This window comes from Haliotis rubra, unplaced genomic scaffold (assembly GCF_003918875.1).
Source record: "Haliotis rubra isolate DU_JTF1 unplaced genomic scaffold, ASM391887v1 Scf218, whole genome shotgun sequence".
NCBI lineage: Eukaryota > Metazoa > Mollusca > Gastropoda > Lepetellida > Haliotidae > Haliotis > Haliotis rubra.
Window position 1 is genome coordinate 166,780 of NW_025766203.1, and position 20,208 is coordinate 186,987.

The 20,208-nt window shown below is 38.5% G+C and overlaps 2 protein-coding genes across 4 annotated transcripts in view; both read left to right on the forward strand.

The window, feature by feature from the left end:
• The window catches only part of LOC124277081 (von Willebrand factor D and EGF domain-containing protein-like), a 174,675-nt gene that overhangs the window by 36,637 nt on the left and 117,830 nt on the right, over positions 1 to 20,208 (forward strand). The window lies entirely within an intron of this gene.
• The window catches only part of LOC124277085, a 49,253-nt gene continuing 36,398 nt past the window's right edge, over positions 7,354 to 20,208 (forward strand). For 2 of the 3 annotated variants that reach the window (XM_046712740.1, XM_046712739.1), the window contains exons 1-3: positions 7,354 to 7,587; positions 8,035 to 8,222; positions 8,702 to 8,953. In XM_046712740.1, coding sequence (XP_046568696.1) covers positions 7,383 to 7,587; positions 8,035 to 8,222; positions 8,702 to 8,953 — 645 coding nt within the window. In that variant the 5' untranslated portion in view covers positions 7,354 to 7,382. Of the gene's footprint in view, positions 7,588 to 8,034; positions 8,223 to 8,701; positions 8,954 to 9,160; positions 9,276 to 9,800; positions 9,930 to 10,683; positions 11,283 to 20,208 lie in introns of those variants that run through there. The other variant, XM_046712738.1, reaches the window with a different exon arrangement.

The following is a 20,208-nucleotide window of genomic DNA, read 5'->3' on the forward strand; positions in this document are numbered from 1 at the left end:
GGTAAGGATCGAGTTTTTGTCCGTATTGCGACGGCATTTTTTATATCAAAAATATATAATATATGTTCAATAAAAAAATAATCATGGCCGACAATATTCCCATGGACGATTTTGGGGACGATAGAACCCCTTTGCTCAACGATGAGGAGACCTCATTCGTGCAAGGAAACATTGGCGATGATCTGCTAAAAACGACCGTCAATGATTATTGCGATTCCCTGGAGCAAAAACAAAATATAGCTCATCTTTATCGCGATCCTTCCAAGTTCGAACTCGATCATAAAGGGATACTGCGAGTGAAAGATGCTCCGGGCATCGATCTCATGCACTCCCGTACGAGAAAACCTCTTTCTTTGTCCACACTGGCTAGTCACTGGCTAGACTTTATCCGCGACAACTTAAACATAACCGGCTATCGACAAAAAATAAGCGTGAAGTTCGACATGGCTTTACGAGAAGCATATGCCGAGCTCGATGCCTTGGTGGGTGCAGTCGGTCGAGATGATTTGAAAGACGTACCACAATGCGCTCACGACGCATTGAACAACGTCAAAAAACTATTGACCACGTACCGGAACGAATGCTTGCCTGGGTTCGAATTTACCTTTCGGGAACTGCGAGAGCTTGGCCAAGGCCATACAAACCATTCACAGATCGCTCGTGCACAACGTAACCAAACTGGGCGTGCTCGATGAGCATATCGCTTGTGAAAACACAAACTCAATGAAGTGGAGGACGAGATCAGCCAACGTCGGATCATGGAAAGATTGTGCATCTTGGAAGAGGAAAGATCGACCCTATTGGAAGTGGCGTCCTCCTTCCAAGATGAGCTTTGATCCGAGATCAGCCGCGTCCGAGAAACCATTGAGCGCATCATCCACGAGGACAACAAGTTGGCCGACAGGATCCGAAATCTGTTCCCGGAGCAAGGGATCACCATCGCCAGTGTTCTGACAGCTTTTGGCTTCATCGTATTGACCCTCGTTAGCCCTGACGGGTTGCGCCGGTACACCACCAACAGCACCAGCACCCAAAAAAGGTGGCAACATCAGAGACTGGATAAAAAACAGTTAAAATCGCTCGGGGAAACCCTGCCCGGCATCTTGGGCAGCATCGTGTCCTGGTTGCTGGGCTTTTTGTCGAAAATGGTCACGTGGCTCAGCAAGAACTTGTGGGCGGTCGGCGGCGGCGCGGCCAGACTGGTGTACGTCATCGCTAAGGAATTTTTAACCAGATGAGGCACACCCCGACTGCAATCCCAACGACCATGCGCGCCGTTTTACGATCGAGGTGTTGCTGATGTTCGACCAGCGATCGTGGTGGTGCCAGTGCAGGTGGAACGCGGGGCGGCTCTGGGGGCGGTTTTACTATGCCCCTTTCCAATCGTCTTTAACATAGGGTGGGTGCTCGACCTTTTTGATGATGAAAGCAATGTCACCTGTAAAATCCATACGATCATCTCGCCATTCATTACTCAATAGAGCAAATTCTGGTCGAAGATAATTACGTTTCAGGAAATCATCGCTGATCTCTTTCACCATTTTTGGTCCACTGTACGTATTTTTGGGGACGAGGTTGGTGAATGTCCGGAAAAAATTAACCGAACTAAACATATGGTGAATTATAGTGTTTACTATTGTATTTTTTCGTAATGCTTTCAGGGGATCATCAATATCGTCCTGACCTACCCCTATCTCTTCATGGATCAGGATCGTAATATCCCCGAACTAAAATACAATGGGATTCTACTGGGGAGTTTTATTCCGTTTCATAAATAGGGAATGTACGCATCACCATTACCAGATCAAACGGGTTATATGCTAGTCCCTCACTCGGAAGACACAACGAAGTCCCAGACTCCTGGATCACTGTGATACCAGGTTCTACCCTTATTATCGACGTCGTTCTTGGAAATGCCTCCGTACAACTGGTGGGTCTTCTGCTTGGGTTAAACATACGCTGGCACGATCGCCATAAAAAATCAACGCTGTCGTATTTAGGTACAACTTGGAACAGCTTCCACCACAAGCCTCGAGGGAGTTGAGATTTTTATTATAGATGAAATATTACTCCACCAGACTTCTGCACCCAAACACGTGTACCTCATCAGCTTAAAGTATATTCATCAATGATTGACGGAGGACCAATTAAATATTATTTCGTGAACTATATATATATAGTGCAAGATGGGATTGTATCCAGCCATGGACGACGTGGCTCAAACGCTCGAAACCGTGGATGGATTTCGTTTGTGACAGATCAGCAACATCAAACGCCATCTGGAACGAGAACGTGACTTGCAACTCAGATTGCACAAAAAGTACCATCGGCCCGTCAAAACCATTGACAGCGTGGACACGGCCCTTGTGGTCGCTGGGGTGCCGGCATTGGCTTGTTGTCGACCATCGTGGCCGCACCCGTTGTCCTCTGGTTAGAAGTAGCCACTGGGGTATCAGGACTGGCGGGAATAAAATCTCCGAAGAAGACTGGCGGAGTAAAATCTCTGAAGAAGAGTTCCGCCTGATTTTAGCAGAACTCGCCAAGTACCACTGCATGAAGGAAGAGATACGAACCAGGACTCGGGAAACCGGCGACTTCAGCGAAGATGAGAAAAAAAAGCTCATAGAACAAGGCGGACAACAAATCCTTCAAGCCTTCCTGACCAAGAACAAAGACCTCGTAAAAACATGCACGTTAAAGCTTTGTAGATGTCATTTTGACATAGCCGAGATACTGGTTTTAGACAATGGTGTGTTTATAGAGTACAAAACAAAAAAAAGGCGGCACATCGAAGGATGCCTCTTGCGAGACCATCGCCGTTTTTAATGGGGGCTGGGGAACTCATTTCATAAAAATAAGCCTCTAAGCCGCATCTGCGGCAGTACCACCATCGTACTACTACTTAAGCAAATAAATAACAAGAGTCATCAGAAGATGACATATTCCCCCGGCCCCCACATATTTGAAACAAGAGAAAATTGTGTCCAGGGACACGGATGCCCCCGCTGATATTCATAAGACATATAAAGATCAATAATTGAACAAAATTCACGAACAAGTTCAATAAACATCTATGCAACTATGACATGCACACCTTTCGAGTCTCAATGAAACACATGTATAAGCTTAATCAATTCTGTTGAGCAGTTTTTGTGGAGAAGTTGATAGACTTCATCCCCTATAACACTATATTCAGAGAGAAATTCAACAAAATTTATGCAAGTTTAAACGGCATTAAAATTGGAAAAATAAATAAAATACATAATCAAAATATGAGATGCACACCTTTAGAGTCCCTATAAAGCACATGTGTAATCTAAATGAATTCCATAAAGTAGTTTTTGAGGAGAAGTGGATAACGTACACCCCCTGTTGTATGGGACAAACTGGATGAATAGAACCAAATTCAACTAAGTTCAAACATCTGTAGAAGTGACAAAATTAAGAAATTGGATGAACAAGGTATGAGATGCACACCTTTAAGAGTTCCAATGAACACACGTGGAAGCTCAATCAATTCTGTTGAGCAGCTTTTGTGGAGAAGTGGATAGACTTTACCCCCTACAAAACTATATTCAGAGAGAAATTCAACAAAATTGATCTAAGTTCAAACACCATTCAAATTGGAAAAATAAATAAAATACAAAATCAAAATATGAGATGCACGCCTTTAGTGTCCCTATAAAGCACATGTGTAATCTAAAAGAATTCCATAAGTAGTTTTTGAGGAGAAGTGGATAACGTACACCCCCTGTTGGATGGAACGAACACTGGCTGAATAGAACCAATTTCAACTAAGTTCAAACATCTGTAAAAGTGACAAAAGTAAGAAATTGCATAAAAAATTATGAAATGCACACCTTTCGAGTCCCTACAAAAGACATGTAGAAGTTCATTCAATTCTGTTGAGCAGTTTTTGTGGAGAAGTGGATAGACTCCATCCCGTATTACACTATCATCATAGAGAAATTCAGCAAAATGTACCATTGTTCAAATGTCTCTAAACTTACAAAAAAAACCGATAAAATAAAAAAACTAAATATGAGATGCACACCATTAGAGTCCCAAGAAAGCCCATGTATAAGTTCATTGAATTCCACAGAGCGGTTATGGTGGAGAAGTGGATAGAATACATTACCTGTTTCGTACGGACAGACGGACGGACGGACGGACACCGAGGGTAACCCTATATGCCCCTGCCATATTTATGGCGGAGGCATAAAAATACTTCTACTGGTATAGTCTTGAAACAGAACATAACAGAAATCCGAATAGAATTTCTGCTTATTAGTACAGTGGAACGCCATAGTTAAAGATCCAAATATCACACAGGTCATAAATCAAGTGAATGTTTTTGCTTTAGTTTTTTAATGCTGCACTAAGTAATATTCCAGTTATATGACGGCGGTTTATAAATAATGGGGTCGTAACACAGCAATCCATTTATTTGTATCATGAGCATAGATTTAGCAAGTGGGATACGAAGATGTCCATCAACTATTACACCATCGACAAGGTCATGATCATGACGACAATTTCTAATCTTCGCTTATCTCAACTGATGCCAAGCTAAGATGGTGGAGAGGAGGTAAATGGTATTTTTTTTTTGGGGGGGGGGGACCAAACAAAGATGAAAGATGTGTATGAATCACCGTCAAATAGTGATGATACCCAGGTTAAACGATCAGCTTCCTCATCCACAGGTGTATTTGCCGACTGGAGGAAAGGTAAAAGTTACTGTCAACGGTAACTACCTCAACGTTTACATCTACCCGTCAGTCCAAGACGAGAATAACAGTCTGGGTCTGTGTGGGACACTGACAGGAAACTGTAGCGACGACTTTGTCCTGAGGAACGGTGACTACTCCACAGACGCCACGGCAACGGGTGACTGCGACACTGCATACAGCAACTGGCAGAATCTTCTTACTACATTCTCGAACTCATGGGAGTGAGACTTTTATTCGATCAAACCTGTGATTGTTCTTATACGCCGCAGTCGGCAATAGTGCAGCCACAATCACTGAATCTATAAGCAGAAATCCCGAGATAACCATTATGAGCATCGAACAACGCCGTCAAGGAGTGATGACACACAATCAGCCATGTCAAACATCTTAATTTATACAATCACAATTTTCCTTGCAACTTCCGACTGATTAACCGAAATCCGCTTGCCCATTTTTTGTGGTTATTAAACAGTAATACCCATTTGAGTTTTATAATGTGATACCATGACTACAGATTCAGTTCACTGGGCTTAGATTTCTTGAAACGTTCATGTACATTTTATGTTGTAGGGTTGATAATGCAAGTGACCTGTTTAATCCAGACTCTCATGCATCACTGCCAACCTGGCCCCAAACATACCTCTATTGTTCCTGTTCCCCGGATCCTAAATATCAGAATCATGGAAAACTCACTGAGGAAGTAAATTGCACTGCAGCCATTCACAAGGTGTGTGACACTCTCCCGGGCTTCAAAGACGTGTCCCCGACTTCGTGCACAATTACCGAAAGACGAAGGAGAAGATCTGCAGGTGTCCATTCGGAATCACCAAGGAGATTACGTCGGGTAGGAAATCTTTTTAAAAAAATGTTTGTTGTCATGCCATCTGTGTTTTTGGATGACTACATTTGAAGATCAATTCTAACCCGGATCTTCACGGGTGACTTCGCTTGAAAGTTAAAAAGTTAAAAACAATACGATACAAATACAAAAGTAATATTTTGTATCTAAAACTTTGAGAGTATTGAATTGTATTACGCAAATCTTGCTAACTTTATCACGTCTGCGCAGCAAGCTGTGGATGAGTGGACAAACGGATGGACGTGTCAACCAGTCCAGTGAGGATCAAAGAGCCAGGACGGGTTCTGCAGAGAACCTATTCCAGTGACTTCGCGATCAGTTGCAAGCGATGCAAAAGAACGTAACTGGCAACGAGTTTTGGGATTAGAGGAAGCATTGACAACTGTATCCTGGACAAACATGGACAGAGGGAAAAAGCCAGGACACTGCCTATAGGAAGTAGAAATTCGTAACTATTAAACAAAATAGACATTAGGGGCATTGAACATATGCGTAGACGTTCGCGTATTGCACATGGAAGTAGACAGTCGTCGATTTAACAAAGTAGACATAAGGGCATTGAACATGTACGTAGACACAGGTATTGCACAGTGAAGTAGACATTGAGATGTTGAACATTGAAGTTGCCATTCATGTACTGCACCTAGCTGTCCCCAGCGAGGTATTGCAAATAGACGTAGACATCCATGTATGTAACATAGAAGTAGACATCCTTATATGTAACATAGAAGTAGACATTCATATATGTAACATGGAAGTAGACATCCATGTATGTAATATAGAAGTAGACATCCATGTATGTAACATAGAAGTAGACATCCCTGTATTTAACATAGAAGTAGACATCCATGTATGTAACATAGAAGTAGACATCAATGTATGTAACATAGAAGTAGACATCCATGTATTTAATATAGAACTAGACATCTATGTATGTAACATAGAAGGAGACATTTATGTATTTAACATAGAACTAGACATCCATGTATGTAACATAGAAGTATACATCCATGTATGTAACATAGAAGTAGACATCCATGCATGTAAGATAGAAGTAGACATCCATGTATGTAACATAGAAGTAGACATCCATGTATGTAACATAGAAGTAGACATCCATGCATGTAAGATAGAAGTAGACATCCATGTATGTAACATAGAAGTAGACATCCATGTATGTAACATAGAAGCAGACATTCATGGATGTAACATAGAAGTTGACATCCATGGATGTAACATAGAAGTTGACATCCATGTATGTAACATAGAAGTAGACATCCATGGATGTAACATAGAAGTAGACATCCATGTATGTAACATAGAAGTAGACATCCATGTATGTAACATAGAAGTAGACATCCATGTATGTAACATAGAAGTAGACATCCATGTATGTAACATAGAAGTAGACATCCATGTATGTAATATAGAAGTAGACATCCATGTATTTAATATAGAACTAGACATCTATGTATGTAACATAGAAGGAGACATTTATGTATTTAACATAGAACTAGACATCCATGTATGTAACATAGAAGTATACATCCATGTATGTAACACAGAAGTAGACATCCATGTATGTAACATAGAAGTAGACATCCATGTATGTAACATAGAAGTAGACATTATATTATTGTTGCAGTTTCATTACGGGTAAGAGTATGGGAATGTATGGACAAACTGATGGACAGAAGTAAAAGCCAGGTTATTCCAGGAATCGCGATCTGTTTGTGTGAATGTGAAACACATTTTCATCTATATAACCGTTAGAACAGATTAACAGTGATATCATGTTTGATTTTCTTTCTAAGTTGACAGGCACTTCGGATTTTTATCGTTTCTCTATCGACACGGTGAGAGACAAGTGTCTGCACGAGGTGTTGGTTGATCCTGAACTCCAGGTAAAGAATGGGACGAAGAACGTGTCTGTCTATGATAATGTTGTGGCTGAGGCTTGTCTGAACGACTGCAGTGGCAAAGGAACATGTACAAATGGTAATTAAGACACCTAGCATTGTAAAAAAATATATATTTGGGTGATACAGATTATTTCTTTCAGATTTCCATATGAGAAAATATTTGGGTCCGGAATATTGTTTTGGATAGGACGGTGTAGTGTTCACAATTTCACTAATTGAACATTTAATCATATCCACAAATCTGAAAAAGACATAATGCGGATGAAAAGGAATCACTCATTTTATCAGTTTGCAAACGTACTTCCATTAGTTCACAGAGATCATACGACGTCCTTCAACCAGTTAAGCGATTTTAAAAATAACATTTAAGTAACAATATATAAAACAAAAGGTAAACCAAAAGCAAACCACCACCCGTCTTGAAAGCATGCTTTGATTTCCGGTCACAGCGAGATAATGTAGATTCTTATTCTGAAATACATGGGTTTGAGCTGTCATGTGACGTCTCATACAATTGTAACAGGAGACTGTGTATGCCAAACCAACTATGGTGGCTCAGACTGTTCTGTTGACCTTACAACACCCCCACGGCTATCTGAAACAGAAACTGTTGTCACGTGTGACATGTCACGTGATGCATGTGACGTTGTGTCTGTGAGAGGCGAGACGTTTGTGGATGGTGTATCAACATGTTTGGTTGAACAGATCATGGTAAATATGTTCTTATGTTATACACTCAACATTCATTTTTTTTATCTTCTTGAGGGTACTCCAAGAGCTCCCATACACCCCCATTTTCAAACATATATCTTTGCTTTTATTTCATCTGTATTTGGAGATCGGTGATTTTCTGTTAACATATTCCCTGCGTGGAAAGGGTTTTGGAAATATGTTTTAGTCTGTAATTTATAGCTCTATTACTTCTTAAACCTCGTGAAAGTTAGTTTTCAATTCCGCAATTATAAGCACATGCTATATTTTTTGCTTGCAACTGTTAATTATCAGCCCCGGCATCCGCAGTGAATATGGCATGGTGTGACTGTTGTGACGTCATTGGTCGGTATGCCGTCTAAATCAAATCACACAACCTACCCCTCTGTCAGTGAAACCAGGATTAGTAGTTTGTACGAAGAAGTCATTGGTTATAATTTGATATAAATGGAAACACTCTGCCCCAATGTCCGTTTTAGGCTAAAGCATCAGGACAAGAAAGCGTTGTATCAACAGTTCGCATGGCAACCGTGGTCAGCATCAGCCATGCTCAGTGCAAAGTCGTTGCCAGTGTCAGCACCGGAAGTGAGGACGTGGACTATGTGCGTGCCTACCGGATATCGATTGCCAACAGTGCCGGTAACTATGGTGACAGTGTTGGCCTGATTGTGTTTAACAGTACGTGTATCAGAGCTGAAGGTGGCGAAGCAAAGTTCAACTGGACAGTGAAGGTATATAAACATGAATTAAAATTTGATATGTCAACAAACAAGCAACACCTTGGATGATTATTATAGAGCCGTAACACACACACACACACACACACACATACCTCATTAACCACGTTTAACCTTGTAATCTAAGTGTGCGACGTTTGATGAAGGTTTTTGTGGATTTGAGTACACTAAAGAGTCATGTAATTTCCTATTCCACACTAGGGCCCCTACTGCCTGGACAAAGGGTCCTGTGTGCCTCACGGAGCAAGACAGTCTGGAAACAACTGTCTGGTGTGTGACGTGTCCGGCAACAAGCGCACATGGAAACCTGGATCAGGTAAAATGATGTACCCAGTCACAGATTAAACTGGACAGTCACATCAGATTAAACTGGACTGTAACATCAGATTAACCTCAGACAATTAAAACCCCATCAAACCGGTTCATGAAAACAAAATCAATATGACAGATCCGTTTCTGTAATCGTAAGGATTAATGCGACAATACGCCTTCGTAAAAATGGTAGGCATTTTATCTGTCAAACAGTCAATTGCCCACAAAAAAACAAAAACAAATAAACAGCAAAAAGTCAAGTATATTGCTAATAATCTGCATCTGCAATGTTTGAACTGAACTGTCGTATTTGGACGTGGTCTTCTTGTGTCGTCCATATAATATGAAAGCTATGCAAAGACCTTGGATATTGATACCGTAATCAATCAACCTTTGAGCATTGTTTTACAATCTTCATAGGTTCCGCTCGATTGTACCACAAACTGTTATGACGGTCTTTGATGGTTATTGTTATTATGGTTTAGTTGTGTATTCACTCTGAGAACAAAGGCAGCAATGTATGTTTCAGAGTCGAGATGCCAGGGTGAGAATGGACAGCTTCTTCTTATCACTGTAGTTGCTTCTGTCGGGGGAGTCGTCGTCCTCCTGCTCCTCGTTCTTGCTTCGGTCTGTGCATGCAAACGGATCAAAAGAGAGGGTAAGTGAACGAATACATCATATAAACAGCTGTAAAGGATGAAGAAAGGTACAAGTTTGCCTTTGCTGACACGCCGTGACATTCGTGTAGGTTAAGAACAACATAAATGATAAATAGAAACTCGCGTGCTTCTGGACACGGCAAGTCTCAGAGCAATAAACTGATATCAAAATTCACCCAGGTGAGATTTTCGGCCTGCATGCAAACGGAGAAAAAATGAAGGAAAAAGCAACCTTAGCTTTTGCTCTCACAGTAACTGCCACACAATGAACTACTGTTAAGCCGCATTGAATTTATTAAAAGATAAATCCAACGTCGGTTATCTCATATCAACTGTGTGTTGATTGGGTGTATCAGTCCTTCAACTTCTACATTTGATGATGAAACTCGAAGACCAACACGCCTGAAACAGCTTTGCCTTGATGATGCAAGCAAAACGCTAACAAGTACTTACGGGAGTCGAGTCCATTCATGTTAATGGCATGGCTATGCTACCTTTAGGAAGTACATTGTAGCATTTTCAGATGTGATGGTGATAAATCAGGGAAAGGCCGTTGTGTTTGACACAACACATGGTGTCTTTGAATTCTTCACACCATCACAACTAGTAATCCTTCACATTCTTTTTAAAACTGAAAGTAGGACGTCTTTATATACCATATATAAAACATTTAGTGCTCTATCTTACGAATAAGATTGTATTCATAGTGACATCATATTTACATTAGGTCGACGTCATTTCTTTCAGTTGCAGGGAAGAATTTCTATGAAGTGTGGAAAGACTCATTAAAATGACAATGAACATACTGCATGGCATCATGAACTCGACCAATCAGAAATGCCATTCAAGGTCTGTGACGGTGTCAGTAACATACATGACTTTTGTACATTATTTCACAGAAAGTCAGTAGAGCAGAGCATATCAATAGTGAGATATTTAAATCTTGATTTCAACTGGAATTGCTTTTAAATGTTATAGCTTAGCATACAGGTTCCTTTGCGTTACATATTCAGTATTCCTTCTTTGGACTATTTTAAAAAATAGTAAACATCTAACAATAGTGTGTACTTTCTGTCAAACTTGTATAGAGGGTGACTTCATATTCTGTTTGTTGATACTGACATAGGTTTAGTACATAACTCATATCTATACCAAATCCGTGTTCGGGATTATTTCTGTTCAACAAGAAGGATGATAGAAGGACAGCTATTCTTAGGTCATCAGTGTTAGTTCACCAAGCGTTTTGTTGGCGCGAAAATCTTTGTAATCTCACCACCACAGACGTCTTGTATGCAACACACCTTTTGTACGTTTGTTTTGTTAATGTTTTCTAATAAAAAGAACTTTGAGCTTGATCTTGAAATCTATTGTTCTTGAAAGTGAGACTATCCTCTAGTGGATGGTTTGTTGACGTTTATCTGTCAAGGGTGTGCGTAAAGTGTATATGCCTATTTATAAAACAAGGAAGAATCCAAATGCATGAAAACAACAGACCAATCCTTCTCAGCTGTCTGGGCAATTTTGTTACATCTATTCTAAATATTCGCTCACAAACATCAAATCAAATACCTTGTTAACCGAAGTTCAGACAGGATTTAGAGAAGGATATTCTACGAAGGATCATATTTTCACCCTATATGGCTTAGCAGAACCTTTAAAAGCAACGGAGAAACTGTTCTGTGTGCCTTCTTTCATTTTCAAAGTGCTTTTCTAATACGGTCTAGTGTTCAGGATTTTGACAGAAGCTGGTATAATATATTGTAAATGAAAAATGTCTAATGGTAATTTATAATGTGCAGAAACAGAAACATAACAGAGAATGGTATTCACACATGTTTTTCCAATGTAAACTTGGTATTAGATAAGGAGAAAATTAGTCTCCTCTTCTCTTTGCCTTATTCTTAAATGATGTAGAAAACACCGTTTTGTATTTGCGTTCACTAAAATCAAGTGATTTTAATGATAAAAATAAAATTACCATAAAGTTGTTTTTGCTATTGAATGTGGACTATGCAGTTTGTAATGACTTCACAAAGACGTCTGAAATGTTTAAAACCCTTTATCCGTCATTATAAACACCATTTAATGCTAGTACTATATCTCCATGCGGTACGCCTAAACGCAGAAAACATGTGGTACCATTCAGCGCCATGTGCTTTTGCCGGGAAAACACAAGGGGAGACAACCCGCGTGACTTCCACTTGCCTGCAGTACAGCTGGGATGTTTGTAGAGAGGGTAAAAGATCGAAGCGCTCGTACAATATCACGTCAATGGGGAAAGTAGAAACCACGCTTGAGAACGTTAAACAAACTATAGTCAAAACGTGAGATGTCACAAATTGGGACACCACACAGTTGCCGTGGCTACAAATAAAGTAGTATTCAAAAGAAACTATCCACCGCAAAATATTACATAAAAATTCACAAAAATAAAAATGAAGCGATAAAACCATATTACACCACGTCATACACGTATAGACCAATCTTTCCGGTAACAAACAGCGAAACACGTTAACGAACCTAAACGTCGCAAAAATCCAAAACGAATTTTTCTGATGTAACACGAAATGCACGTTCATACTGACGGTATAACACAGCCTACGCGACACGTGAGCAGCACAGTAGCAAAAAGAACACACGAAATATGCCACGTTTATGGCACGTCGAAAGCGTGAGAGACAGATATTCCCCACATAAGATATTCCCCACATAAGTACAATATGTGAAGCCCATTTCTGGTGTCCCCCGCCGTGATATTGCTGGAATATTGCTAAAAGCGGCGTAAAACCCAACTCACTCACTCACTCATTGCCAGAACCTTAGGCTGCATCCAAGCAGCTGTCATCAGACTGATGCAACGTTTGCGACAAATACGTCAGACAGGCCTAGGAGTGGTCGACCACGTGTTACAACGCCCGGTGATGATCGCCACAACCGGGCAATTCATCTAAGAAATCATTTTGTAACGGAGGCACTCGTGAAGAGCAACCTCTTCGTGGTGGGTGCTGGGTAACGCTAATAGCTCTTCAACAGCATGGACCCGGTGCAGAATGTGTCCACAGCACCCCATTCTGGACGTAAGAGGCGACTTTACAGATACCAATGTCTTGTTGATGCATAGAGGAGCGTTCCCATGTTATGTAGTTTTTGGGGTTTTTTTGTGTTTATTCTCACATCATTATCCTGATTAATGTTATTACAACCAGGTGATGAGAAGTACATATACGTAGTATCCTCTTTGAGTGGCATTTTTAGAAGTTTGAGAGTCAGATAAGGACAAACTTTATGGAGCAACAAGTTCGTTATTCAGGTGATACAGATTCGATACAGATTCTTGTATTATACCTGCTTGACAACGATACAAGAATCTGTATCGAAACATCGCATCACCTGAATAAAGAAGTTTTTCATCCATACAGTTTATTCCTTATCTTATATGCATAGTATTTATATATGACAAAGAGCCGATTAACAATAACAACACATAATTGAGAGCAGGTTGCACACTGTTTGATGACGCAATCCGGAGAGTAAGATCAACAAATATTACAAATCTTGAAACCATTATGCAGAAATTATTAGACTGTAAATGTTGCAGGGGTGAGTCAATAAAAATGACAAGCTGCGGTTGTGTATGGGAGGTGACATTTATTCCATGTATCAATCGATGAATTGATCAGTCAGTCATCCTGTAATAAAATACAAGAAAGAATGATATACATTAACCTAAACATGTACCTAAACACGTACAGTTACACATAACTAGTTCCTAATATGTTATTATTATTACTAACATATACACACTACATAGTTGTTATTATTCAACACTTAAATGGACCCGTGAAGATCCGGGGTAGAACAGGTCTTCAGCAACCCATGCTTGCCACAAAAGGCGACTATGCTTGTCGTAAGAGGCGACTAACGGGATCGGGATGGTCAGGCTCGCTGACTTGGTTGACACCTGTCATCGGTTCCCAATTGCGCAGATCGATGCTCATGCTGTTAATCACTGGATTGTCTGGTCCAGACTCGATTATTTACAGACCGCCGCCATATAGCTGGAATATTGCTGAGTGCGGCGTAAAACCAAACTCACTCACTCACTCAACACTTAAATGATCGACCTTAATGATCATATGTGTAATACTTAAATCACAAGTAGATAATTAAAGAGAAAACAATGTTGCATGCCCTGTGGCTAACACCAGGGGATGTCTGTATACCCACACTAAGTACGGGGAGGGGGAAGTTGGGAGGGCAAGTTTCTAAAACAAATAACAGTGACTAGAGCTGTGACGATACATCGTAGTAACGATAATCGTGATACTTTATCTGACGATAAATATATTGATACTTTTTTCGTATCGTGATATGTATCGTTGACCTTAAAATTGTTAATGTTCACTAGAAATTGACAGTTATGTAAAACATTACATTGTTATGTTGCTATCAAAATATACTTTTTTTTTAAAGAAAATATGTAAAGATAGCATATCGTGATATGCATCGAATCGAACCGTATCGTTCCAAGATATCGCGATACGATTCGTATCGTGACATTTCCGTATCGTCACACCTCTAACAGTGACCATACCTTATTATGGCGACATTGCTTTATCAAAAGCCAACTTCTTACTCAACATTACATTCGAACTACAAATCAAATCATGCTCTCACACATACATACATTTAGCCATTTAAAACTGTTAAATTAAATATATACTGGCACTTGATATAAAACATTATTATTTACAATACTTGGATACAATAATATGGATAGGTTGAAATTCTATTTAGGTTAATATAAAGTAAATGTCTATCCTGAGCTAGGTTGCGTGGCTTGTCCAGTGAAGAGGTGTAAGCAGTGTGACTACAAAAGTGTGCAAATGATATGCTGTAGTTATTTAATATCAATCAAATAGGACGCCGAGGGCAATTGTGTTAAAAGCGTGGTTGTTGAGACAGGAATGAGATAACCACAGGTGAACCACCTGTTCATCCTAAATAGACCAACTGCTTTGATAATTAATCCAATCACATAAAACTAATAAACATAAAATAACTTGAAATGATAAATCCAAAAGTTTATTCCTAAAGGCTGTAAACAAAATATCCTGTTACAGAAACAGGCGGATTGAATGCTAATTGAACCGACTCAAACAACTATTCAATCATAGATAACTTTAAAAACACTGAAAATATTAAACTTACAATTTCCAACTCCTTATTTCTAGAAACATTATTAATGAAAATCCGAGGAAAGACCATATCTTTTTCATCCTACATAAAGAAAACAAAGGTAAAACATACAGGAGAACTAGAATTAAAAATAAAACAGGTCGAAGATACTATTCGAAAAAACCTCCAAAACATTAATGAAGAACTTTTGAATGAACTATCGAAATATAAGAAAGAAATGGAAGAAATTAAAAGTGAGGAAATGAAAGGAATACAAACTGAAACCGAATTCTTTGGTATGAAGAAGGAGAAAACCTTCAAAATATTTCTGCCATCTAGAAAATAGGAATGTCTCAAAAAAATCAATTAATAAGATAATAACTAATGATAAGAACGAAATCACTGACAGCAAATCAATACTGAATGAAGTTAAACTATTTTATAAAATTATCTATGCTTCTCAGGAACAATATAAGGAAGAAGACTGCTTAAAGGATATTAAAACTCCAACTTTAAACAAAACACTAAGAGATTATCTTGAAAGAGAAATCAGTTTGGATGAAATTAGCAATGCTGTTTGCAGGATGAAGAATAATAAAAGCCCAGGGATTGATGGATTTCCTATTGATTTCTTTAAAAAAAATTGGAAAGAATTAAAAATTTGGATCTATAGATTTATTAAAGAAGTATCAACAAAAAAAGAAAATGTCTTTGAATATGAAAAGGGGTGTTATCACCTGTATTCCAAAACCCCAAAAAGATAGAACATTACTTAAAAAATTGAGGCCAATCACTTTACTTAATGCTATTTATAAAATTATCAGCTCCTGCATTGCACATAGATTAAAAAAACTACTTTAGATGAACTTATTCACTCTAACCAAACTGGTTTTATACCGGGTAGGACTATTAGTGAAAACACAAGATTGTTATATGCTATAATGTTTGAAACAAAGAAACAAAACATTCCTGGTTTGTTGATTCTGATTGACTTTGAAAAGCGTTTGACACTGTTTCAAAAGACTTTATCAACCTGGTTTTACATAAACTTGAATTTGGCCCTGAAATGATAAGATGGATAAATATATTAACCTATGAGACAACATCTTGTGTTATCCAACATGGTAATTCATCCGAGTTCTTGCAAATGAAAGGGGATGTAGACAGGGAGACCGACTATCCCCATATCTTTTCCTTTTGTGGCTGAGATTCTCGGTTGCATGATAAGAAATAATGAAAACATCAAAGGTATTGTCATCAATGATAATGAATATAAACTGGATCAATATGCCGATGATACTGAACTATTTCTTGATGGAACTGAAGAGAGTTTGTACTCTGCTATTGACACAATTAATAAGTTTTACAAAATGTCAGGCTTGAAAATTAATTTAGACAAATCAAAAGCAATCTGGATTGATCCAAAGCTAAATCTATGGATAAAATATGTAATGATCTGAAAATTGAATGGGTAACTGGTTAATTTGATGTGCTAGGTATTAAATTTACACCAGATCTTAAAGACTTATGGGTAATCAACACAAGAAAGAGACTGGAGGGAATTAATAGACTCTTAGCATCTTGGAGAAAAAGAAATTTAACACTTATCGGTAAAATAACAGTAATAAAAACTCTAGCAATATCCAAATTGGTCCATATTTTCAATTCCTTGCCAAACCCACCAGCAGAATTTATCACGTCCCTTGACAAAATGTTTTTTAAATTTATTTGGAATGACAAGAATGATAAAATAAAAAGGAATGTAATTAAAAACAACTATGAAGAAGGAGGTTTGAGAATGATTGATGCAAAAACATTTATAGACGCTCTGAAATTATCTACTTTAAGACAGTATTTCAAAAGAGGTGATAAGAATAATCCATGCAATATACCTTTTAAAGACATATTTAATTTTGGAGCAAATTCTGAAACTTACTTTAAGATTGAAAAACCTTTTTGGCGTGATGTGCTAAAAGCATGGCAACTATTCCCCAAAAAACATTGTATTGACCCTAATAACATTAATGAAATTCTATCCCAACCATTATGGTTTAATCATAATTTTAAAAATTCATTAAACTTCATAAAGAACTGGGCAGATAAAGGGATTATAAATATTAGGGATATTTGTGATGAAACTGGATTATTGTCAATGGAATCTTTCAAAGAATTATATGGTATCAAAGGCACTTTTTTAGATTATGAATATTTACTACATGTATTACCTGACTCTTGGAAAAATACTCATAACCACTGTCATTTAATACCAGTCAGGGATTTAAATATTAACCAATGTCAGATATATCTAGTAAAAACATCTAAAGGCTGCAGGACTTTTTATGATAAACTTATTTCCAATGATATACACCAAAATATGTGTAATAAATGGCAACTGCTATTTCCTGAAATAGACTTTGATTGGAAAAATATATTTACAGCATACAGAAAAGGATTGCAAGACACAAAACTTTCAGATTTTCAATATAGATTTCTACAAGGAGTTATTTATACAAAAAGAGAATTGCTTAAGAGGAAAAAGATTGATAGCAGTCTATGTTGTTTCTGCAATGATTTAAATGAGAGTGTTCGTCATGTGTACTGGGAATGTCAGAAGACACAAGCCGTTTTGGAAAAACCTACAAATTTGGCTTAACAATTTATACCCTCATCCACTGCTATTATCAAAACATATGGTTTGGTTTGGTACTCTACATCATAATATATTACTAAATCACATCATCATTGCAGCAAAAAGACACATTTACGTATGCAGTATTAAAAATACGCTTCCAAACATAGCTCTATTTATAAAAAAACTTTGAAAGAAATATTCTTTGTGGAAACCATATTTGCAAAAGAAATAATAAATTAGGAGATTTCAATCATAAATGGGGTCCTCTTCCCAGTACTTTGATGAATTTAAAATGTACCCAATTTACCTGAGGTCATATTTCTCTTTTATTGACTTAGATATGTGTATTAACATGATATTGACATAATACCTGTACATAATCCATCTGTCTGTACATCACTGTTCTACATATGACAATGTAATCCTTCGAACCAATAAAAAAAAAAAAAAGGGCCGGTGGCCCCCTTACTGAATAAACACACATCTCTCACTAATGGGGGATAACGGCGCTTCATGTCATATCTTAAATCCTTCTGACATGTATGTGTATAAAGGGACGGTGGCCCCCATATTGAATCAACACACATCTCTCACTAATGATAAAAAACAAAACAAAACAAACCAAAACAAACAAAAACAAAGAAAAAAAACAAAGAAAAAAACCCTATTCAATCATCATTTAACCAGGTTGTTTATCCTTAATGATGTACATCGAAACGTCACTGTATGCAATATACAAGCAGTTGTTATCACTAAAGTGGCTATGATTTGGTTATCTCCCAACTGACAGACACCCATTTGACAGACAGTCAATTGACAGACACTGAACTAGAAGGTTAATTAGGGTAACACCTACGGATATAATAGAACAGTCCACTGTCTAGTGAGTAGAGTAGAGTGAGTCTAAAACAGGTTCATTACTGAGAAGTTTGAGAGTGTGTAAATATAACTTTGTTGTGATCAAATGATAATCTGTCTTCTCTTCTCAAAATAGTTTTACTTTCAATTACTATCGAATACATAAAAGCAGGTTTGTCACTATCAGGTTTGATTGTGTTTATTGATTGCAACATATTTTATTCACTCAATTGGGCACAATTTATCCAGCTTTGAAAAACCCTCTCCCAATAATAGGACAATACCTTCTAAAGATTGTAACAGTGTGTGTTTCTGAATTATACACAATGAACATTCAAGGAAGAAATGAAACATATTCTCACATCCATGGCCACATTGACATGATGCGTCATGTTTTAAATATTTATTCTAAATAAATCATAATTAAGTGTACTTGTCACATATGTTAATCTTGTGTGCAAAACATTTCACTTCTTTATGCCATATGAATAATATTTAGGTACACATTTTTCTTCCACGTGGATATAAGATTTAAACGATACAACAGAGTGGCAATTTCTAATATACTGAAAGCCATTAAAAACGCAATTGGTATTTGTTGTCCCGAAAATTACAAAAGTTCTATTGAAGATTTTTTCCTGCGATACAGAGGATGTAGGGATAAAAGGCTGTTATTCTGTCCCATTTCGAGTTCGAGTCCCGGAGCATTCCTCTCACATGAACTTTGATACTTAAAACTGAACCTTTGACATTTCTCGTAAACACAACCACATTCATGAAACACGTTGTGCACACGCATTACCTACACCCAGGCCCTGTAAAAGCACAAGGAATTGTGGAACTCAATCACTTTGAGAAAATGGAACACTTGACACAAGACGAAAGGAATCAGGTTATCGGTATGGTCAGCCAAGATGCTTCAGATGTGATGATTGCCAGTCACTTTAATGTGCATCCATCCACTGTAAGTCGACTCAGACAACGTTTTCGGGCTACCGGAAGTGTTGCTGATCGTCTGCGACCTGGTGCACCACCTGTGATAACAGCTCGACAAAACCGCAATATCCGAGTTTCACACTTGCAAAATCGGTTCCAAACAGCTGATGATTAGGCAAGGAGGCAACTGGGACAAGTCAACGTCATTTCAGAGCCCAAAAGGTGCAAGGACGCCTTGCTGCCTTCAACATCCGGTGTCGTCACCCGTACCGTAGTCCAACCTTATTGCATCGCCACAGACTTGCCAGACAGCGATGGGCAGCAGATGGGGCCAATCTTGGCAACAGGACATGGCCAGATGTCATTTTTTCAGATGAATCCAGGTTTAACTTATCCTTTGCAGATGGACGTCAACAGATTTATCGACGTAAAGGAGAAAGACTTGCGCCAAACTGTGTCCTTGAACATGATCGTTTCGGAGGGGGTGGTGTCATGATCAGACCCCAGACCACCAGAGGCTGCAGACCATCCAACAGCTGTTCCTGAGAAATGTGTGTCTTTCAATGCCCCAAAGACTGCGAGCATGTCTTGCAGCGCACGGTGGACACACACGATATTGACTGCAAGTGACCCTCCTTAAACAAGTGTAGAAGTGAGCACAGCTCACATACCCC